Source organism: Poecilia latipinna, unplaced genomic scaffold (genome assembly GCF_001443285.1).
Source record: "Poecilia latipinna isolate Pla-1442-1.1 unplaced genomic scaffold, P_latipinna-1.0 Scaffold1487, whole genome shotgun sequence".
In the NCBI taxonomy this organism is placed as follows: Eukaryota; Metazoa; Chordata; class Actinopteri; order Cyprinodontiformes; family Poeciliidae; genus Poecilia; species Poecilia latipinna.
The window spans coordinates 13706-37549 of record NW_015114103.1 but is presented as its reverse complement, the minus strand read 5'-3'; the positions used below and the strand labels follow the sequence as shown (position 1 = coordinate 37549).

The 23844-nt window shown below is 38.9% G+C and overlaps 1 protein-coding gene and 1 long non-coding RNA gene across 3 annotated transcripts in view; one reads left to right on the top strand and one right to left on the bottom strand.

Moving 5' to 3' along the window:
• Positions 1 to 23844, top strand: part of cep104 (centrosomal protein 104) — a 32733-nt gene that overhangs the window by 5622 nt on the left and 3267 nt on the right. For both annotated transcript variants that reach the window (XR_001428101.1, XM_015057745.1), the window contains exons 6-19: positions 2239 to 2394; positions 2506 to 2730; positions 3449 to 3664; positions 4667 to 4834; positions 6889 to 7062; positions 11298 to 11474; positions 15560 to 15760; positions 16410 to 16505; positions 16637 to 16712; positions 17693 to 17765; positions 17980 to 18088; positions 18237 to 18375; positions 20059 to 20120; positions 21359 to 21446. Coding sequence is in view for 1 of the 2 variants with exons in the window: in XM_015057745.1 (XP_014913231.1) it covers positions 2239 to 2394; positions 2506 to 2730; positions 3449 to 3664; positions 4667 to 4834; positions 6889 to 7062; positions 11298 to 11474; positions 15560 to 15760; positions 16410 to 16505; positions 16637 to 16712; positions 17693 to 17765; positions 17980 to 18088; positions 18237 to 18375; positions 20059 to 20120; positions 21359 to 21446 (1960 nt within the window). In the remaining variant the exon portion in view is untranslated. The remainder of the gene's footprint in view (positions 1 to 2238; positions 2395 to 2505; positions 2731 to 3448; positions 3665 to 4666; positions 4835 to 6888; positions 7063 to 11297; positions 11475 to 15559; positions 15761 to 16409; positions 16506 to 16636; positions 16713 to 17692; positions 17766 to 17979; positions 18089 to 18236; positions 18376 to 20058; positions 20121 to 21358; positions 21447 to 23844) is intronic.
• Positions 21662 to 23841, bottom strand: LOC106963033 (uncharacterized). The gene is made up of 2 exons (XR_001428102.1): positions 22956 to 23841; positions 21662 to 22728 (listed from the first exon to the last, which is right to left on the bottom strand). It is a non-coding gene; the product is annotated as an uncharacterized LOC106963033 (long non-coding RNA).

The window sequence follows — 23844 nt, the reverse complement described above, 5'->3', positions numbered from 1 at the left end:
CAAGTTAGTCATGCTGAAAATCCCCCGTCGTCACACCCTCATGACGTCAGAGTTATCCATTATGTAGCATCTAAGGATATATGAATAAAACGCACAACAAACTGACTTGCTCCGTTTCTTCCATCATCAGAAATTCAGTTTGCTATCACAGGAGCGTTTTTCAGAAACAAAACGATTACAAATGAATAAGCGCAGATGTGTGTCTCCAGGAGTGACAGAACTCCTAAAATCTCAGACTCACTGAACGTTTTCTTCAGATGCATTTAGAACCGAGCCTTCTTGTAGTGAGTGAGGCTTGAATGTAGACCTGTGAAGACCGTGTCAGCTGGCACCTCGTTGGCAGCTTTATTCACCTCGAAGGAATTTCCAGGCGCAGAAATTTCATGTCCAACTCACTGGAAGCTGTTGTCGAGTTTCCACACTGTAAGTCTCAAGGTTTTAATATCTGGCACTCCTGCTTCTTTTTTCTGAGCCAAGGCTGGAGTATCATCTGAGACATTTGAATTTAAGTTAGACATTAAAAAACGTAAGATGCATCGGACAGCCGAGCACAATCTAGTGACTTATTCCAATATGATGAATGGAAACTGTCTCAATACCTAAATTAAAAACTATTCCCAGACCAAGTAAGATGTAGAGCAAAACATATGATAAATGTTTTAGCGTCTATAAAAAATGTACTCTACATTTTTTTGTTTAGGTGTTGATCAAGTCCAGAGGAAGGGTGAACCAGTACAAGATTCTCAAAATGTGAAAAATGCCCTTCATTAAAAATACCACAGTATTATGATGAATGCAAAAAACAAAAAAAAAAACCTTACATTTAGGATAAATTGTTTCATTTAAAACTGAGGAGAAACAATTATTGCTAGTGCAGCTAATATAGTTCAACACTGATTATTGCAGTTTCATTAGTGGTATTTAAAACAGACTTATTCTGATACAGAGTACTAGCTGGATATTTAGACAGGCTGTCTGCTCAGGTAGCTAAGCTGCAATTGGCTGCTTAACAGACAAGCCACTCTGAAATGCAGTGAGTGACTGTCTGCATTTCCTACATGCTCATCCAGGAGGAGTGAATGCTGCAAGTCAATGACTTGATTTATTTCTTTGTTTCCTTTTTACCAATTTGAATCATAAACTGAACTTGACTGCGTTGTTAAATAACCAGGATCCGTTGAAACTGATGCAGATTGGTTTGAATTGACTCTTTTTTTTTTTGGTAAAGTGTTTTGAGATTGTATGTTATGAATTGACATACAATTTATATATAAATTGAGTTAAATTGATTTACTTCTGTTTTTAAAACTGCAATCCCTAAAAAGAGTGACAAGTGGTGCTCCTTTAGTTTTCTTACCGTGACTTTTTTTGTTTTCTTGGCGGCTATTGAGACATACAATCATCTACATTTGTCTTTCTTATAAGCTAGGGGGAAGTGTGGCATTCTTATTTCTTCCAGGTCACTGACAGTATGCAAGGGAAGATGGGGGAGGGGCACCAGTAGCACTCCTGTCGCTCCAGCACTCTTTCTGTCGTCTCATTAAAGGGATTTTTAAGCACCGGAAAGCATTTTGATGCCCGTTTCCAACCCACATGTGGTCCAGACCAGAAGATGTTAACACAATAATAGAAATACAATGTTGACTAGCAAAACAAAAGTGTTTCAAGCTGCATAGGAAGAGAGAAAGGGGTACTTAAGCCCCTAATGATTTAAACCCTTGGAAGAAATGGGTTTAATGTAAGATTTTAACTTAATCCACATGTTTCTCCTGATGATGGCAAGGAGTCCTTCCAGCCTCAAAGACATGGTGACCAAAAATACATAATACCTGCTAATAGTTGGTCAACAAATAAAAAACGGGTTTGGTTGATTCCATTGATTGTTGAGAAGGTCATTACTAAATTACTCAACATTACAAATTAGAGTAGATCAAATATGTTGTTTTTTTTTTATTCCCTTATATCATTTTGCATTCATTAGACAGATTGCATTTCCTGTCAGAAAGAAATTTCTTGGTTGACTGAAAATAATTTTAAATCTAAATCCACCAGGGGTATCAATACTTTTGGGCTAAACTGTGTAGGCTTTAATTATGCTTTTTATAATGTCTAACGGTACAATGAAATAGTTATCCAATCTGAAACCAGTTGCATTGTATAAAAAACCGGCTCTCTTTATGAACTTTATAAACATGCTGGAAGAGATGCTTAGTCTCACGGTGGTTTGGGCTCTTCCAGGTTGGAGAGCGTTTGGCTCGATATGATGTGGAGAAGAAATGTGCGATTGAAAAGGAGAACTATGACCTGGCCAAGACGAAGAAGGAGCTCATGGACGAGTACAGGAAGAGCGTCTACCAACAGCTGGAAGTTCACAACCTGCTGGACATGACAATGGTCAGTCCTAAGCAATTAACCAGCTACACAGTCGAGACCAGTGGATTGCGATGGGACACAGAGTTTTTAGAGTTTCCATAAACGATTCTGTCTCTTTCATGGTGTCATCAGATCACCAAGACCTCAAATTTGACCTCGGCTCATCGTCCTCCACCTCCTCTGCCTTCTCCTGCTGATGGTTCAGCCCCCACCAATCCCCTGTTGTCCACAGATGACATTAAGGATGGGAAGAAACTAAGTGCTCATAATCAGCAAACAGCCACACAGACTGTTGTACCCACACCTACCAGTCAGCCCGACAAGTTTGTCACCCCTGCTTCCCTCCCCACCGTTAACGTAAGTATTTTTCCACATCGAAATTGTTGTTAGCCACATTGTTAATTAGCTTCTAGAAAAAAAAAATCCCGTATGAAACCATTTCCTAAGAGGATCAGTGTTTTCTTTAGAATAATCCAGCGGTGTTTTCTTCTTTACACACACATTCCTGTAAACATACCAAAGCTCAGAAGCACCTTTGGAACATGTCTCCTGACTAAACCTGAGCAGTGCTTGAACCCAGAGCACACGGGGAGATTATGACCAGCAGGGGCCTTTATGCTTTACTCACCACCTACTAAGACCAGACCTGCTCAGGTTTGGGTTTCACTATTTAATTAAAAGCGTGCAACAGTTGGCTGACTCTGGCGGCTGCCAGCCTGGCCTCAAGGCAGTGCTTTGAGACTTTTGTTAAGCCGTAGGCTGCCAGTTGGCCCAGAGGCACAAAATGCAGAACTTTCTGGCTCGAGCTTTGGTTTATATCGAGGGAGGCAAACGGTCATTGTTGTTCGAATGTTGAATGATACCGAGTCTCTCCGGTGTTCAAATGTGAAAGTTGTTGTTTGCAGAGATTACATTTTGACCTTTTAAGCCTTCAGACAGATGGGCTTCTGAGAAATGCATTCGGTTTTAAAATATTTTCATTTTGTAGAAAATGAGGGACAAAAATCAAACGGTGAAATACTTTCAGGCATAACATTTCAGCTGAAATGTTTATGTTTTTGCTTTCTGCTGACAGGTCACCGGCATGCCTTATGATGAGAGGCCCCTGCCGGCACTTCAGCAAAAAGATAGGGCAGTGGAAAGCATCCAGGTGCCATCAGCAGGGAACTCCCCTAAATCTGACATGTTGAGGTCTCCACGTGGTCCTGACCTGAGTGGAGAGCCAGAGCCCCTGACGGAGAAGGCTCTGAGAGAGGCCGGCCTTCCTGTTGAGGCCTTTGGAGAGAGCCTGGTAAGAACGTCATGAGTTCAGCCATGGGCTGATGTAACAGAAATTTCAGTGACCTTTTTAGTTTTAGCTGATGAGAAAAACTTGCTTTGGTGTTTTTAAACCGTCGTCCCCCAGAATGGCACCTCGAAAGAATATTCAGATTTTGAACTTTTCCAACTATTATCACTTTTATCACTTGTGTGATTGACTAACACAAACTTGTGCGTAAGGTAAAGTAGGAAAGCAAGGAAAACATTTTGGCCAGCTGGAAAGTTTTTCAGGATTCCCTTGTATTTAGCTCTGTCCATGTTCCTCTCTGACCAGCTTGTTTGTTACTGCTGAAATACATCCGAACGGCAGCATGCTGCCTTTTCAAAATGGGATATTGACGTTTTTACGGTGACAAAAGCTTAAGAGGTAATAGTTCTTACAAGGCTTCAGCTGGTTTTTGAAATCAGAATTAAGTTTTTACGGTCAAAGTTTGTACATGATGCTGATGCTGACATTAGCCCAATAATGATAAGACCTCTCCTGCCTTCTGGAATCATTCACATGAAGCTCTCATTAAAATGATTTCTGATTATAAAGGATGGGGAGCTGACTTATTAACGAGTACTTTTTTTGACACTTCTGTTTTGGTACTTTTAGGGCTTATGGTCCTAAACATTTGATTAGCTTGATGATCAAGCATACAATCCAGCAACATGATATGTAATTTTTTTTTTCTTTTCTATTTTAAGATTTTGATCCATGGTGTATGTAGTGCATTATAATCGATGTAAGAAAGATCCATAGAAGGTGAAACATGAGAGAAATTTCAAAACATTGGGTGCTATCATTGCTTTGTGTTCTTTCTAGAGTTTCCTTGTTACCCATCAGCTGTATTTTTGAATCATTCCCGTGAAGAAATGCATTTAATTTAAAGTAAAGGGTTCCACTGTATGATGTGGTTGACGAAAAGCATATGTTTTATGGATAAGGTGCAGTGTATCAATGATATTAATGAGAAACATGCTTCCTCAGGTGGCTAGTGCATATTCTAAGACCTGGTGCTACAGAGAAGACGCGCTGCTTACTGTGCACAACAAACTTCTGGAAGTAAGCGCCGCAGCGCCCAAAGAAGAGCTGAGAAACATGATCAGAGCGGCAGTCTTTCTGGTTAAGAAGGCCCTTCTGGATAAAGTTTCATCTGTGAGTCAATTTACTTTAAAGAAGATTGCTTTGATACAAAGTGCAACTCTGTTAAAAGACAGTGGATCATAGAAAAGGCCGTATCTTAACAGGCTGTATATTAATAGGAGGGCTACATTATTTGAATAGATTCCACACAGTCATTTTTGCACAACAAAACAAAGTACTGATTCGTTAATTGGCAAACTAAGTGCCAGTTTACGACTAAATGTATATAAAAATACTGAAACCAAAAACAATAATGTTACTTATTCAACATTAATAATTGTTAGAAATGGGCCTGCTAGTATATTGGCCTTAGCAGCTCTAACCAGGTTCTAAAGTTCCCCAAAAACCCGGTCAGAAGGTGAGCCTGCCAGCAGTGCACACCAAAGGAAAACTGGATTCTGGAGCAGAGACCCCACCTCTGCTGTCTGCCATCTGTCTTTCCCCTCCCTCCTTTTTCTAACTCCGCGTGGCAAAGACGAGAGGCGCCGGATCGGTCATGCTCCACAAGCGGCTGCTGGTGGATTTGTTGGGCAGGACGCAGTATTATAAAGCCTCTATAAGACAGGAGAGGGGGGCAAAAAGATGATACTAGATTACGAGAGATTATAACATAAACGTTATGTCATTAAAGACATTTTTCAGTTCTTTAAGAAGCTCTAAAAAGAACTGTATATTGTTGAAAACATACTTGTGTATTGGTTGAAGTAGCTACTTCTGCCTTTACGCTAGGACTGGACAATAAATCAATAACAATACATATCGCGTCAGACACTTGATCAATATCAATCGATAATTTGTCCAATAATTTCACTGAACTCCGATTCAGAAACGCACAGCATTCTGGGGGATGTAGGCAGAGGACAGGCTTTAGCCACTCAACGTCTCACGGCTTATAAACGTGAGTGGCATCAAATAACTGGCTTGCTCTTTGGTTACCTAGCAACAACCTGATGAGTAACTTGAGCAGCAGCTGATTCAGGTTTCGCCACCATGCCGCATAACTGCTTAAAAAAAAAAAAAAACTGTGGTGTGAAAGGAGAAAATGTGTACAGCAGCTCCAGAGGAAACTGGAAAAAACAGGAAGAGTCACATTGCCAGTTTGGCGGCATTTCAGGTATTTAAGACGGAAAACTAATCAATAATTATTGATATCAACTGATAGGAAACACTTACGTTGTGGTATATTTTTCAGCTATATCATTCAGCCCTACTTTGCACTATAAACAGTGGCGTTCTTGCAAAACAATGCCACTTAGCAGGAATAATGGGGAGTGTAGTTTTTATAGGAAAATATTATAATAGAGACAGAGTTTTAAGAAATGCTGTTTGCATTTCTGGGTTGTTAAACATTTTGTAATTTTTTTTTCCCCAACCCAAGGCAAGTCACTGTAATGCTAATTTTTTTTGCAATAAATTCCATAACTTCTTGGTTTAAGCATCACATTGTTGGGAAAAGGCTTTATGCACATTCATGCCATCAACATACTTTCTGTGCCACATGCAAAACATTTCACACAAGCTGCTTTGTTAAAAGCAGGAAATTTGACGAGCTTGACTTTGTATCCATTCTGTGGAAGCTGATTCCAGTTTTTCATGGTGACGTAAAGGGCGGTGTAAGTATAATTGCACTGATTTATTTCACACTGATCCAGAAAACGCCTTTAAACATCATTGAAAAGTCTTTTTCTTACGCACACTGCTGTCTCTGATGCTGTCCTTGATTCACATTGCTGTCCCTGATACTATTCTGATTCTTTGGTTGGCCATTTCCATATAATATTTCAGTAATTTTTTATTTCTAAATCTGCAGTGTGAATCGACATTAAAAAGCAGAGAAATGTTGAATCTATAGTCATTATTTAAATGCTTAGTTGCCTTTTTTCTTTTCATTTTCCTTCCTTTTAAGCTTTTATTAAATAAATAAATACCAAACACAGCTGTGAAATATTTAACTTATTTCAAGTTAATAATTCTTTAAGACATCTAGTTTTTCTGTGTCGTTACCAGGTGATTTTTAAAAATAGCTCACAAAGTTTTAAGCCTAACCTGTCTAGTTCACGCTTCAGGTTTTTCACGCCTCGCTGAAGCTGCTCCGGTTGATGCTGAGCCAGCTGATCCCAGCTCTGGGCCTCGGCCGGGTTGAGGTGACCCACTGCTTGGAGCAGACCTTACCTAATTTGCTGACGAGGACAGGAGACTCCCCTAACCGTCTACGGGCGGCTGCCATCGCCCTCATACTGGTAACATGACACTCCAAGTGAAGAGTTTGTTTGTGGGTTGGTATTTTGCATCTATGGAGCCTGTTGGTCCATCTGCTCCGTATCTGTATTTTTCAAGCCCAAGTTGTTTTCTGTTTTCATTCATACATACCAAAGTCAAACGTCATATATGTCAATTCCAGACAAATATGGAAATGACAAACACCAGGCATTTCCTTGTGCTTCCAGAACACAAGGAAATGCAAAGGATAACTTGTGTGACTGATGGGCAGACTTTCCGCTTGCAGCTTGCTAACCGTAGTTGGCTAAATCTGTTTGTCCTGGAAGCAAAGGAAAACGGTCCAACCCTTATTTCAGCCAGCATACTGGCAGTGCAGAGCAGCTCGAGAAATCTTTGTTCACGCTCCCATTTTCACTGAGCTCACATCAAAAATATTAAAATGTAGCAATAGCAGGAGATTTCTTTCAGTTGCTCTTCGTAATTTGTTGATTAGAACCTGAGCCTGCTATTGGACTCATTACACCTTTGAGGAAGGGAACTAGTAATCTAATTTTACTGGTTTTTATTCTGTAATTGCCTTCATGGTCATTTATACATTTATATGTTTTTAATTTTGTTGAAATCGGATAATGTGTCCTTGTTCTTTTTTACTCTTGCGTTGCTGGGAAGAGGTGCGCTTTGTGTGCGCGTTCTGGTTTGTTTGAGTCGTGAGTGTTTGGAATGAGTCTGTGCACTTGTTCATGTCAATTTGTGACTCAAAAGAGGCCTGAAGATCTCTAGTTAGAGGAAACTCTGATCTTAATGTTGCTATGTACATGGATAAACAGGCCCAGATTGCTTTCAATGTGGCTGACAAGCTGCTTTCTAAGCCCACTTGATGCTCCTTTTCAGTAGTCCAATATCCCATCTCCTCCAAAGGGAAAGCGAAGAAGCTGGTGGGATGTGGGCAGAACTGCTTTTAGGTGTGCATGGTTGGAATCCCCAAAAACCACAATTAAAGTGTCAGGACAACAGTTTGAAGCTGATTAATAGTACCAAACGGTTCCTTCGGGGCCCGCTGGGTGAAATCTCTGGAAGGAATGTCGACACCATCAGCATAGCTGTGAATTCTTGTGGCTAATGGAAGGACTGGCATTTCACAATAGCTCTATCAACCGAGAGCTGTGACTGCAGCGTGTTACAAATGCCCACCACCTATGTTGTTACTGGAGCTCTCGTCTCTTTTCTTCTACACATAAAGACACCGGCCCATCAAGCCAGATTACAGAGTCACTGACGTTGTTGTGGAGCCAGGTTTCAGTCAAGGCAAAAACTCACAAGCAACATATTTTGTACTGTGTGTTATTACTTTAGCATTATGACTTATTGTCGAAGAATAAATGCTGGCAATGTAAAGCAATACTGTAACTGGCTTGTGAGGTTTCGCTTGAAGCCGCACCCAGATCCCTGCCCTGTTGGAACATTTCTAAATGCTGGTATAATAGTTTCTGTCCGTCCTTCTCCAATAAGCTGGACATTTCCTATGTAATTTACTGTATCCTATTTCCCTCCATAACGAACTACGACTTCTACAGTGAGCAGCTCAAATTTGTCAGTCCTTATAACTTTGTTCCAACAGATAAAGATATTTCCAGTCTACTAACCACAACAATCCCTTTTTAAAAATGTACAGTGAAGCTAAAAAAGGAGCTTTGTTTTTAATGTTAAATTCTTTGAATTAAATATTGATCAGTTGTGTTTTTCTATATATAGACTAAAACAAAAACAAGCAAGCAAAAACTTCTGTGAGTTCATCAGAAAGCTGTATATAGGCCAGGGTGAGACTTCAAAGTGTTTGCAGGTTTGTGCATGGAGAGATGGCATGTTGTGTGCAGTATAGAGTGCCGTGAGAAAGTTCAGTAGTGGTGCCAACTGCCTGTTGTGCAGGATATCAAACATTTCTTCCTAAGCTGGTTAATGAGTCAGGCTCTCTGCTCGGGTAGAGCCAGCAGTCAGCTGCTTAACAGACTTGCCACTCATAGCTCACCAAGTATATCTGCAAAAAAGGTGCAAAATTAATAATCTTTAGTTTCCACGCAATGACTCCTCATATTTTTTTCAGACTGGAAAATGCTACCAAACCGCCCAGATTTTCCTTTCTTGTAACCGAGAACATAGCATGGCGTTTGTCAGTGCCTTTTTTTTTCTGCTGTGACTAGCTCTCTGCTAGCGTGCCATTCCAGTGCCGTGACTTGTCCTCCTGTAGCGAGTCATGCCAATGAACTGGTCAGGAAGAGAGCTTTACGTCAATGTATGAGCCCATTCTTTTATGAGCAAGGGAAAATTTTCAGAATATGCAAAACTTGGACAAGAAAATAATGCTAGCATTCACATTTTTAAGCCAAATGACAAAACATTTGCTTAGCAAAAATGTATTGCTTTCTTCAGATTTCAGTTTGTGTTCATCTAAAGATAAAAAAAAAAAAAGCTTACTGTAAGTATGATTCATTTCTTACCTCAGTGTCTCCATCCTGTGATTCGTCCTAATAAACAGCAAGAGGCAAATAAGGAGGTGTAGTTATGGTCTCTAAACAAGCCTGAGGTTGTTTTCTCCACACTGACTCTTTTAACTATAATTGGGATCAACTGGGACTGTGAGTTCATCAGAAAGCTGGATATAGTTTTCTGTGCCAGGGTGAGACTTAAAAGTGTTTGCAGGTTTGTGCGTGGAGAGATGGCGTGTTGTGTACAGTATAGAGTGCTGTGAGAAAGTATTTTCAGATTTATCCTGTTTTAGATTAATTTGGCGCTGAAATGTTTCAGGTCCTCAAACAAATAGCCTGAGTTAAGAGAAAAGGCTAGCCAAGCCAATATGGCCCTATGCAAAATGGTGATTATCCCACTCGTTAAATCAGGATTTGTAATTGTGATTAAGTGCATTTTGTGGAAAGCAGAGTTCAATTTTGTCAGTTGCACACAGACCTGATTACTGTGAGGCCACTAGAATCAAGAAATTACTTAAACATTTTCTGATGACCCTCTAAATTCTGAGGACTGGCGAGAAAATAAATCTTGTTAAAATTTTCATTACATTTCTAATAATACTAACGCAGCAATTCAGAAAAGGAACATTTTATAGGCAGTAGTAATGTGATGGGCTGAGGCCGCTTTGGTTTTTGACTTGTTTTAATTGGTGATCAATAAATTCTGCTCCAGAAGATGAATGTCACATGGGTCATTTAGAAGGGAAGCAATTTAATGTACACTACCTCTAAGTGGCCAAAAAGAACAGAAAATCCTTGTTTTGGAGGGGCCTAGTTAAAGTTAGGACCTACATTCTATCGGAATGCTATGACTTGATGTTCGACTAGGTATCCATACTGAAAAGCCCTACAGTGTGGTTGACTTACCGTTCATTGAAGAATAGTGGGTTGAAACTCCTCAGTAGTATGAAAAATGTGTAGCCAGTCATCCCAAGTTTTTGATGGCAGATGTTCCTGTCAGGAGGGATAAATGTCATTATTTTGTTTAGGAGCAATTGCCTTTTTTCACACAGAAACAGCTATGTGTAAAACGACAAATAGCCTGAAAAAAGGCACTTAAAGATGACTTAATAAATAGTTATCTTAAGAGATTATCGTTTTCTCTCAATAAATGGGGGGAAAAAATTAAAACAGCATTTTTTGTATTAAGTTAGGTTATTGTTTGTCTGGTAATAAAGTGTGTATGATTATTTGAAATACTGAGGTGTGACAAAAGTACAGAATAAACCTCTAAGGGAAGAAATATGTATTTTTTATGGCACTGAATATTCTTGCCCCATGGGAGCTGTGGCGGTGAACTCATTCAAGGGTGTGAGCGTACGACAGGGAGTGTTTCCTTTAGCTCAGCAGCTCACAGACATTACCAAGCCTGTCTGCATTCTAGGTTGGTTTCTAATGTCTCACTAATAAAACTTTGATTATTTCTTTGCTTGACAAACACAAAATTCACTGTTTTTGTCTTACATTTCAAACGCACGTCGATCTTACTTTAGTCCTCGACAATGAGGGAGTTTTAGCAGAGCCTCCTTCTGCACGCTACACTTGCATTATGTGCCATGACTTGTCGACTTACAGGATGCTTGTGTTGAAAGATAAATTGCTGTGTGACAACAAGCAAGTACTTACCAGGAGCTTGCAGGATACATTTTACCTAATAAAAATCTGTAGGTCTAGGAAGGCATCAACTGACCTCAACAGCGTAAATCTCATTCTTCCTCTGGTCCTTTGTTTAGGAGATTGCTGTCTTGAAGGATGTCCGAGCCCTACAGCTCATCCCCAGTGAATTAGTGAAGCCTTTCAAATCCAACTTCCCCCCTCGTCTGGCTCAGAGTCGGGCCGAACTGCTCCAGAAACTTCTTGTGGAACTGGGCATAGACAACTCTGGCTTCACCCTGGAAAATGTCATCACGGTAAAGAACCAAGATAATAATGATAATAATAATAATAATAATAGAAGTTTGTCTTACGTTGTGTTTTGAGTTTTTTTGTTTTTATGTAATCTTGAATTGTTTGAAGTGTCTAAAGTTCACATTACATTCAGACTTTAAAAAATCTCAATTGGAAATGACTTTTTCCCCCCCTAAGCACAGCCTGGTTTGCTTCCATACTAACAAACATCGGTTGCATGATAGTCTGTGATGATGGCTTCACAGATGGAAAGAAACTGTCCTCCCTTGTTTTTGAACGAACACTGACCGTCATTCACACAGTAAAGCATTGCTCTTACAGCATCTAGTCAGTTCTAGTGTTTGCTTAGCATAGTTTTTTTTTCAGACCTCTTGCTCTGTGAAGCTGGTTCTTAATTTGTCATCAGTCCATTGCAGATCCCAAGGAAAAGACAACATTGGGTTCTTGGAGACCAACAACTAATCAAAAAAATGTGACCATTATGTTTAAATCTCCTGAGGTAGTTTCAATTTTAATCTCCATAGTCTGAAAAAAAACAACAAAAAACAAAACAACAAAGCAATAAATTTCAATATTACTATCAGAAAAACTTGTCCTTTTTTAACTCCAGCTGTATCTTTGAATATCACTGATTGCATTGCAAATGTAGGACAAAGCACCATATGTTGCTGCTCTAAGCCAGACTTCCAGCTGAATAGTAGGACCCATTTGTAACTTCATAAACATTACACTCACCTCTTTGCATTTATAAATCCCATTTGAAATGGTGCATGCAACTCCTGTTTGCAGAAGGTTTTTAAATGCTTATCAGTGCCGGTCTATGTTTCAAGCACAATTACACACAGCAGCTGTTGCTCAGCAACATCTATAGATGATGAGCTGTCATATCATGCAGCAATTTAAGTTTAGGCCAATATATGTCATTTTGTAAAATGTCAACCATCAAAAATAGACTGCAAAGTGAAATCTGGAGGGAACCACTTTTCAGACTTTAGTCATCTGTGAGCAACGCAATCAGGTGAAGGTCTTTGAGAAAGTAGCTTCAAGATTAACAGTTGAACAGGGAATCACAACTCAAGTGTTTATAATCTGAATTGTCTCCAGACTTTGATACTTTATCTCTGAAAACCCAAAAATGTTCCTCTTCTTCTGGTCTAATCTAATCCAGTTTACCACTGGAAAACAATTTTGCAGTTGTTTACAATGTACATAAAATGGATAATCCCTTCAACTATGAATTTTGTAGGACATTTCTATTTTTTTTTTTTCCCTAAAACCTTGCGGGCAGAGCGACTTTTTGTGACTTTTTAAATCACCCAGACTTCCAGTAAACTCCACTCAACTGAGCCTACGTTGGCACAAGTGACACTCTTTACTTCATTGATTTCCAGTAATGAGCTAATTTTTTTATTTTTTTTTTACATGGTTGTTTTAACTCCAGCCCTTTCAGGACAGTCTGAAAAGCTGCGAGCAGATTGTTGGTTTTGTCATCTCAGTTTCAGGCTTGGAACCAAACGCCTTTTTAGAGGGGGGAAGAGGATGTTTGCTTCGAAAACGTTCTCTATCTAGATTGAGCTGTGCTGTATCCCACAGCTTGTCTTCTCCTCTAACACGACTTAGGGTTAGAAATAAGATTTACTTTAAAATGAATCGCTTGGGTTGACGATAAGTTTTTTATTTTGAGATATGACAGGAGAAATGAAGTTTGTTTTTGTTGATTCTCACTGCTTTACAGCAACTACTGTTGTCAACCTTAAGCATTTTAGTTGGTATCAGCCTTAATAATGTAAGGAGTAAAAAAAAACAAAAAAAAACTTAAAGGTTATTGAAGTATTTTTGTTACTGATTCCAGATTAATAGAAAAGAGAAGTACATCTCTTTATATAGAAAAGATAAGTATATCTTTTTAGAATAAGATTTTTTTAAGTCTAAATTTTACAACTCAATCCTGATGAACTGCATACAAAGCACAGTTAACCTATGATCTGTTTAGTCTCTGAAAAGAAACACTTATCTGTGTAAAATATGCTCAATGTACACATAACCATATGTAACAATGTCACATCTCTCTAACAACTCTCTCAGCTGGTGTGACGGGCACTCTGTGCTGCTCTACAGAGGTGTCTCACAGATAGTTCAAACATTTTTTCTTTTTCCTGTTCTGTTACCGTGGCGATTTGCTCTCAGGCAGGGGGCCAGAGTCAAGAAAAGGGAATTTCCTGCAATTAAAAATGAGAACTGGTCAGTGGAGACAGCAGAATAATGGTATGTTGTCTCTGAACCCTTTGAGCAAAGGATGGTTGGCCTTTTGACTCTGTTATCTCAGAGAAGAGAATCACAGCACTGAGGTAATACAGCCAGTGGGAACATGATGACCATTTGGACAGTAGCTCACTACTGAATGAGTGTTTTTTTTTTTTTAGCATCCTGATATTTTAGCAACTTAATCAACTCTGCCTTTGTTACTGAATAAATAACTGATAATGGCAACTTGAATATGTTTGAACCAATTTTGTTAAGTTTTTTTGTGATCTAAGTTGGGATTCGCCTGTGCACCGATTTCTTTTTTTTTTTTTTTTGAATTAGCTCTGTAGTGAATTGTACTTGCAGAATTAAAGTGGTGTGTTGGTCAAATTGCTCACGATTTGACAGCTAAAACTCATGATTGGGACAGCAACAACACAGCAGTTATCTTGGATTTATGTCCTATGAAAAAAAAAAAAAATCCTGTCCCGTTGCTATATTCCTGACCCAGTGAATGTTTCCATCGGCCTCACAGTCGTCCTGCACGTTCAGAAATATTGCCTGTGAGCATATAACACAGGCACTGGACAAACAAGCGCAGAGTGCCATAATTGCGAGTCGTAGAGAGCGTATTTGAATAAGGTTTTTCAATCAAACATAGTTCACCTGTCGAGATTTCAGAACCACAAAGCAAAGCATCCCAAAGTCAACATCCAAGAAGTGAAAAAAGTCTCTAAAGCCTCCTTCTCAGCTCTGAATTTAGCTCTGTTGAGGGTTATTTTTAATCCATATAGTTCAACTTTACATTAAAAGTTTATTTTGAGAATGAAACTGTAAAGCTTATCAGCTAAACTTGATTAAACTAACATCTCTGTTGTCTAGCCTCTGTTTTTGGTGAACTCCACTCCACTTGGAGTGAGTGGGACCTAAACTTATGATTAGGATTTTCACCTGCTTAAAATGACATCATTGATATATTGGCAATTGGTTCTTGTCTGATGTAGGCATGAACTAGTGGGAAAACCTGAGGATATGTTGGCCTCGAGTAAAATAAAATTACTATATTTTATATTTTCTATGGACACAAGAAGTTTAAATTATAAGTTTATTTGCATAGCAAATGTTACAAAATACTTTAGCAAACCAATGTCTGTTTCGTGAAATCTCTGCAAACTATTTTCCTACAACATTTAGGATCTGCGGCACAAGGTTGAGTTTTGAAGGACGGTAACTTTTGTAACTTCTGAAGAGATGAGTCTGTTTGTTTTTTTTGTTTTTTTCCTGTATTGGCTTGACTAAGGAGGTTGGAAGGACATCGGGATTACATGAGGTGGGTTTTATGTGGTCATTCAAACCACTTCTGGCTTGTGATGTTACAGGAGTAAAGACAGACCCGATGTGAGAGCAGAGAAAACAGCGTGATGCTCCATCTCAGGGCTCCAACCTTGTGTGGTATTACACAGGAAACAACAGGGGCAATTTCAGGGTGCCAAAGAACACCCCGGGGCGGTTTTTGTTTGAAGCTATAAAACTGTCAAACTATGCAGTACTGGCATGTTTAATCATGCCTTTAAAATATGTGCTAAGATCTCCAGAGGCAGCTGATGAATTTGCATTTGCAATTTTTGAAACTAAAAGGAGGGAAAACATGGATATCATTTATGGATATTTAGTTTTAGAAAACAACAACAACAAAAATGTCTTATTTACTTGTGTTTTGCTCCCCAGTGTCACATCTCCACATTTCAGTTCCTTTTTTTTTTTTTGGGGGGGGGGACTAAAACTACAAAATGTGTCTATTTATTCCACTCACGTTGATCCAGATTCTCTTGTCATTTGTCAGTTTTGTACAGCTGCTTTGGAGCACAGTGCCAAAGGGGTTCGAGAGCTGGCAGTAAGCATCATCTTATCCCTGTATGAGCAGCACAGAGGAGCGGTTCTCAGCTACCTTCCGCCTAACGATGCTTCCGCACAGAAGAACTTTCTCTACAAAACCCTGTTTGATGGATTCGGGAGGATTGATGGAAAAATTGCGGCACCTCAGGCAAATGTTTTTTTTTATTTTATTTTAACATTTTGATTCATTCTTGGGTGTCTTTACCCTGGTCAACTTATTTGCATCAAACTGACAAAGGCAGTATTCATCGTTGTAAACAGATAGTAGGCCAGCTGGTAGATGGGCAGTGAAACTCTTAGACATGCTAGATGGGAGCATTCTTATACCTTGAACTTGCAGAACGGGTTTTTAGATGAGACTTCATCAAAGAGGCAGGTGAGAATTTCACGGAAGGTAAAGATCATCTGACAGAACTCGCTGTCTTTCTCCCTTTTTTGGTTAACAAATCAGCAAAAGATAAACGCATGCCAGTTTATCATGCATTATAATGTTCTTTGGAAGCTTTGATAACATCACGATAATTTTTAGCAGGAACAATAATCCTGCCTTTATCTTATCTACACTAATATGCATTTGTATTGCAAACTATAAACTGCAAACAGTGATACTACAGGAATGCAGTCTCTTAAGAACCATGGCAGACTAATTTCTTCCGTTTTGCATAGTGACGCTGCTTTTGAGTTTAGTTTCAAGAATCTTTTAAAAGAGCATCGTAAACAAAGACTCAGCAGAACGCAAGATTTGACGTGGGCATCATTTACTCAAATAGGCCAACGATGTGCTGGTTTTCTCTCAGGCTTTGAAAAAAGGTGTCAGACAGCAGCCTGGACAAAAGGAGAAGAAAGAAATTCACTTCCTTCAAAAGCAGCTGGCCGCCCTGAAAGACATCACAGTAGGTGGAGATGTCATCAGTCTGCAGTTACATCAGCTCTCCCAACATTTGATCATTTTTCTGTTTATGACTTCAGTCACTTTGAATGTGGCCACATGCTCTGATATGCTTTTGCTTCCTCTGATGTGTAGGAAAGGGAGAGCGAAAGCACCACAGACCAAACATCCAATCAAGAGCAGGACAAAGTTGACAAACAGACCCCAAAAGGTGCCAAAGCAAATATCTGGATACTGTTTATTTAAAACGACAGAAAAGAATATCATATTCGTCATATACTATTGCTATGGAATATTATTAGTGAGGTATGAACTTTAAAGAAGTGCAAAAACATAGACCTTTTAACATATGTCAATAATTAATGGATGTTTTGTAAGTAGCCATTGTGCATTTTAATGAGCAAACAAGAAATGAAGCCTGCACATTATATCATTCATATTATAACTTGGCCTCTCAACTTAACTTGCAGATTTATATAAACATAATGTACTGTAAATAATGTTCAACCATCACTTTTCTGTTTCTGGTATTTTAGCGTGTATAGCTTGATTTTCAGATTGCCACCAAGTTTTTTGATATCTATTAACAAGCTCCACAGAGTGAGCATTTTAACCAGAGAGCAAATGTATTTTTATTCTGCTGACATCTGTCACTAATAGAAAATTTACACAAGTGCTAGTCAAATGTCACAGCAATGACCTGGTAGCATTACTCTAACCTCATGCTTTGCTGCGCTATGGAAATGCTCACATTAGCATGCTGAATGCTTGAAGTAAATAACACAGAGGAGCGATACAATGTGTAATTTTGACAGTTTTGAAAAGTTCAATTATTTCAGTAACTTAGTTCAAAAGTGAGACATGTTATATACAGACTGATGTTTTCAAGCCTTCATTTCTATCATTTGTGATGAATTTCCTCTTACAACTAATGAAAACATGGCATTTAAATTTAGAATATTATGTCAGCAATAGAAAAAAAAAACATTAATAGAGAAATGCGGACGTGATGAAGAGTATACTTAATGTACGTTTAAAGGTTGTTTTATAATTATATATATATATATATATATAAATATATATATATATTTTTTTTTTTACTATTTTAGTTAAAGAACTCTTTATTCTAAAATAAAACTTGAATCATTGCAGATGTAACACAGCTTTTGTTTTGCATGGATTAATTTACAGGTGTCACAAAAGGGCCCCAGAGCCAGACAGCTGACTGCGTAGACGTACAGGAATCCATCGAGTATCTGGATAAGTAAGTAATGTAAAACCCAGTGCAGGCCTGTAAAAAGCAAATTAGTTAAAACTAATTAAAAAAAACAAATGTTGGCGAGAGATAACGTTTGAAATCCATCCGATTACCTAAAGCTCAGTTCCTTTTGCTGCTTATTTGTTTTATGTAAATTCTCACTTTCATGTCACTCATGTTGCACTACAACATGGTCTGATAGGATCTCTGTCTGTTCTAGCATGTGCATTTTCTGTGGCAAAAAAGATGAATCGTTTACAGAAGATGGATTGGACCTTCACTACTGGAAACAGTGTCTGATGCTGCAGCGCTGCGATGAGTGTAAACAGGTACATTCATGCGTTGGTATTGTCTGACGCCCCATAGATTTGGGGGCTTGTTTTCTCTAACCTTCCTCAAACTAAGCCGCTTGACGATCTGTTTTAGGACTTCTACAAAGAGCCATTGTGCACGTGTGTGTGTGTGTTTCGTTCACAGGTAGTTGAGATAGCCAGTCTTACAGAACACCTGCTGCGGGAATGTGAAAACCGGTCCAAGTTCAGCCTGTGTCCACGCTGCTCAGAGGCCGTGCCCACTGACGACCTCACTGGTCACGTTCAGGGCTCAACCTGTAACCGTAAGTTGTTTTTAGTATTTCACCTGGATGGGAAGTCAAAATAATGTTTTTGGGAATGTAAATTATTATTATTATTGTAATATGTTGTTTATTCTGTCTTTTTTTAATTTATTTTTATTTATTTTTTTTACTTTTGTTAAAATATATAGGTAAAATGACTTTAGGAGAGATCGAGGCATTCCTCAAAGACCTTAAGGATGGGGTTATGAATGTTTTATCCATCACAATCTCGGGGACTTTTAGCATGTTAAACATTTATCACAAGTGCAATAATGCACTTCTATACAACAAATGTTGTATAATTGATAATGTTCTATAATCTTAATATCGCTCACACAGATACTGTGATGGCCATGTATTCACTGTAAAAAAAAACCATATCAGACGTCATCCCTGAAATCTGCTTGAGCTGTGCTACGAATTTGGATTTCCCCGTCTTAAATTCTTTAATAAACACTGATTCAACCATAGCCATAACTTTCCACCATTTTCCCTTTCACACATCAACACTACTTAATCTTTGTTTATTTTTCTTAATGCTGATCTCACTTGGCATTGCACAAATCCCTTAATCTGGTTTGTCCGCTACTTGGTTTGCTATCATCGCTTTGTTACTCCAGTTCCCAGAGCATGAAGGTCACTCTTCACTTCCTTTCCAAATATTTTTGATTTTAACTTCAGGCCAATCTGACCATATCGTGTACCGATGGTGTAAAAGAGGATCCCAACTCTCGCTGATGGCGATGTGTGCACAGAATTCATGTATCGATGGCTCTTTCAGACACGCCACTCTGCTTGGAATGACTTGGCTGTAGCGAAGTCATTTTATGCACTTTTTAAATTTGTCCTGAGGATAATTATGTATTAGCAGCTACAGCTTTGCTGCAGAATAGTTCTTCTAGTTATTGTCAGGTGAAATTATGTTTCAAAAGCCAATGTATGTTTATTACATACTGTCTGTAGGAGCTATTTTCCCATTTTTTGGTTAAATCTTAGAATTTAAATTGTTTAGTTTATTCTTATTTGTTTGTTTTTTCCAGTTGATTTATCATTAGAATTTTTGTTTTGTTTATAATTTCTTTGATTAGGAATTCACATAATTAGTTAATTAATTTCAGGTTGGGATGTGGGTATTTCACGGTATAAATAGGTGGGTCTTAGGTAGCTTATTATGCACGTGGGTGGTCATAAGGTTTTTTACCAGCCAATCAGTCACATCGGGTTTTTGTTAGTCAGAGAACAGGTACAGGAATAGCAGCAGAAGCCTGTAACCCTTTTGCCTGAACTACAAATAAACCCAAAGAACTATATTTTGACTTTGATTCCCTTTTTTGCTGCGTAAACCAGAATCCATGGTGCATCAGGTGACTATTTGAGTTGGATTTACTTTTGTTTTGATCACTTTCGAGTTTTTGGTTTTTTTAATTTAAGTTTGGGGACAAATGGTCACTACACTGTCAACTTCAATGTGTTGCATAAATAACTAATGATGCTTGTTTGCTTTTAAGCTGAAGTCTGTCTGCTTTCTTTTTTCAGCACAAACTGGTTAAATTTGTGTTCAGAGTTGGGTTCGACTGTATTCCCAGGCTTAAGAAAACGTCATTCAGTGGGTATTTTTCTTTTAAATTGTGGGCCATTAAACTTAAACATATTATGTTTTCTTTGTTCTCGCAATTGTTTCAGGTACAGTCTCCGCCTCCAACCACTGTCCTTTGTGTCACAACAACTTTCCACCTGGAGAGGAGGTGAGATTTTTTTTTTTTTTTTTTAAACAATTTAGTTATTTACCAGTGAACAACAATGGCTTGAGCGTTAATAAAATGGAATGGTTGTGTCAAATGGTAAGATGTTTTTGTTTTTTCCTTCGCATCAAAAAAGTGTGTGAGAAAAACTAGATACACTACTTGGCATATAATAGTAGGCTTTAGGCAGCAACAGATGTTCAGGGTAACCACTGCTATTATCACACCTTTGTTACTAGAGGTGTTTTGCAATTCTCTCCTGGTAAAGAAAATACCATCACACACTTTATATTTCCATTGCTTTTAAGAATCAACTTATGACATGTGTGGTCTCTGCTGTTTACGACCTAATTTCCTCATGATACTTTTGTAAAGTGAAATAGGTTTGACTGCGTGTCATCTGGCCATTTAGATAAAATTATTAAAACTTATGCCTTATTGTGCTTAAGGCTGCAGTTTTAAGAGACACTCACCAACACTAATAGCAGCAAGGTGAAGTGTCAGAAAAATGTCAGATTTTGGACTTTCTTGAATCCAATTTTGAAGTGCTTGTATAAATCTCCACAGTTTGTCGGGTTGTTGCTGTTTACACTTTTATGCTTTACAGGCTGTGGTGTATTGAGTTAAAAAAGGCCCTTTGGTTCACACAGTAGTGGAAGTGATGTTTTGTTTTTGCACCTTTGGATACATTTCTGTGGAAATGTGGAACATGTTTGGGCCTTCATTTTTAATCATTGTGATCGTCATGCTTCACTGCGTCTGGCATTTTATGGTAAGTTTGAATTACAAGATGGACTTCTGAAGTTGTATATGCAACAGCGCAACCAGGTTAGGAATAACCTGCAGTGCATCAATGTAAAATATAGAGTATTTCTAAGATGCTGAATAAAGTTAGATTAAATTTGTCGCAAACAAATTTAAGATGAGCCGTTTTTTTTTTTTTTTTTTTTTTTTTTTTTTAGCTCAAAAAAAAAATACAAAAAGGTAAAATAGAGAGAAAAGTAGAGCTGAAAATTCCTTTTAATAGCTCACCTCACACAACCTAAAAAGGGGTGCAGAGCTTCACAGATTCTCTTTGCCTTGTCTGCGAGTGTGAACCCAATGAAAGAGGGGCACTGTTGGTAAGAGAGAGGGCAACCAGTCAGACTTTGACTGGGCCTACAGTCACCTGCGGTGGTCCGGGTCAAGAGGGTTCCTGGTGAGGGAATAAACTCACTGTGCCATTTTTGTCCCCGCTCCAGGCCTGGAAGACTCACCTCATGGGCAGAGAGGGCTGTAAGCAAAACTCACGCAGGACTGCGGTGTCCCAAAGAACCCAGCCAGCACAAGGTGAGGCATTCATCTGCCTCCTGCCTGCATGGTGTTTGGTGCGAGAGGTATAGAGTTCACACTTGTCGGTAAAAGTTTAACAGTGCACCAAATACCATTTCCTCCCTCAACATTGAGAATTAACACGATAGCAAGATTAGCTAGTTATCCTTTCTGTTCAATGTCTTGTAGGAATTCTTCGTTTTGTTGTTTTCATTGGCTCTGTGATTTATTTATTTATTTTTTCTTTTGGGGGGTCGGGATGGGGGGTTTGTTGGTACTTTTTCAACAAGTCTGATGCAGACAGACCATTAGTGTTTCCCACTAGAAAACCAAGAGATGCATGATTCGGATTGCAACTGGGGCTGTATAAAACCAGTACTTCATAAGTTTTGTCTGTTTTGTCTTCTGTTATAACCCTACTGTTTTCATTGTTCAAGCTGCTCTAAAAAATGTTTATTTACAGATAATTTAATCCATTTCCATATGAAAAATGCATGTTGCAATGAGTGCTACTATACCTCTTGCCAACACTAATAACAGCACTGTGACATAATGAAATGTCACAGAAACATGTCAGATTTTGGACTTTGTTGATCTCAGTTAAAAATCTCCACACTTTTTCTTTTCAGGTGCTGCTCTTTACACTCGTCCTTATGGTCTGTGGTGTATTGAGTTAAAAAAAGGCCTGAAACCTTCTCATGTACATGAAGCCTTGTTGTTGTGGTTCACAGAGTATTTACTTTTTCTCTTCACATTACTGTCTTTTATAGAGATTCTGCGTGAAAAACCAATAAAGTGGTACATAATTGAAGTAAAGACAAATTGTTACATGGTTTAACTTTTTTTTACTCGAGAACAAGCGGACATTGTGCGTTTGAAATGTTCCGCTTACACTGTGGAACTTCGTTTCGCTCTGAAACGGATCCCTCTTTAATGTCAGCTTTGCACATCAGAGGCCAGAATTTCCATCCATTCGGATTGAGCTTCAGAATGATCTTCTCTTCAACTCTGACCAGCTTCCTTGACCCTGAGGAAGAAAAGCATCCTCTCACAGCATGATGCCGCCACCACTATGTTTTGCTGTTGAGATGGTGTGTTTTGCATGCAGGCCACTTTCTTAAGCATGTTTATTCTGTTCTTTATGTAGTTTTCACAGCTTAACTGGACTTCTGTTGACTTCTCAACAATGGCTTTCTTCTTTCCATTCTTACACAAAGGCATGACTAACAGCTGTCCTGTGAACATGTTCTGCCACCTGAGTTTTCCGGGACTCTTCTCTGCTTCTCTTATGGCAGTGCATCTCAATTCCAGTCCTCAGGCCCCCCCTCCTCTGCATGTTTTAGATGTGCCTCTATTCCAGAACAGCTAATTCAGATGACTGCATTTTCTCTTCTGCAGCCATCAAGTACTGCAGAAGCCTGTTAATCACCCACAGATTCAATCCGGGTGTGTGGCAGAAGGGAAATACCTAAAACATGCAGGGCAGGGAGGCCTGAGGACTTTAATTGAGAAGCACTGTCTTATGACAACTGCTATTTGGAGCTTTAGGGGGAAAATGGCAACGCAACACTGAGTTTGTTCTGACAATGAGGTGCAGACGTTTTTGTGCTTGTTGTGTATACAAATCTTCTCATGTTATGTTTTGTACTCTGGGGCCACGACCTCACCCACATAGGTATTCAATTGTAATGGAAAACAGTCCGAAACGCAGAGTTGAGCCGAACTGTGTAGGTCAGGGGTGTCATACTCCACTCCTCAAAGGCCACTGTCCTGCCGTTTTTAGATGTGCCGCAGGTAGAAAACGTTGGAGTCAAATGGCTTAATTGCCTCCTTCTTGTGTAGACTCCTGTTAATGACCTAATTATTCTGTTTGGGTGTGGTGCAGCAGAGGCGCATCTAAACGTTGCAGGACAGCGGCCCTGGAGGACTGGAGTTTGACACCTCTGGTGTAGGTACTAGTGGAAAAACGCATAATTGCCTCTGTGGTGTTTTCTTTGGTCGTCATGGTGTTATAGGTTTACCAAGATTTTGCTAAGAAACCTTTGAATGCTTCACAGAACAATAGCATTTCTGTTAAAATTACAACAGCACGTTAGCAGGCACAAATCTGGTGACACTGTCATTTAGTTGCAATTGAGTTTATTTAATTGAAAACGATGTATCCATTTTCCGTCCCTACCAAATTACACTCCACTAAGTGTTGACCTATCAAATAAAATCTAATAAATGCGTTACTATCCGTGGCTGTAACCCAACAAAGGGTAATTGAGTCATGCCATCATGACCTATTCATGGACGCTTCCTGTTTATAGACGCGTCATCAGGCATGCAGGCTGCGTTCTTTGGAGTCGGCGTTGGTGAATTTCTCTTTTTACTGTAAATTTAAGGATGACATTTGTGGGTGTGTTCATTTTTC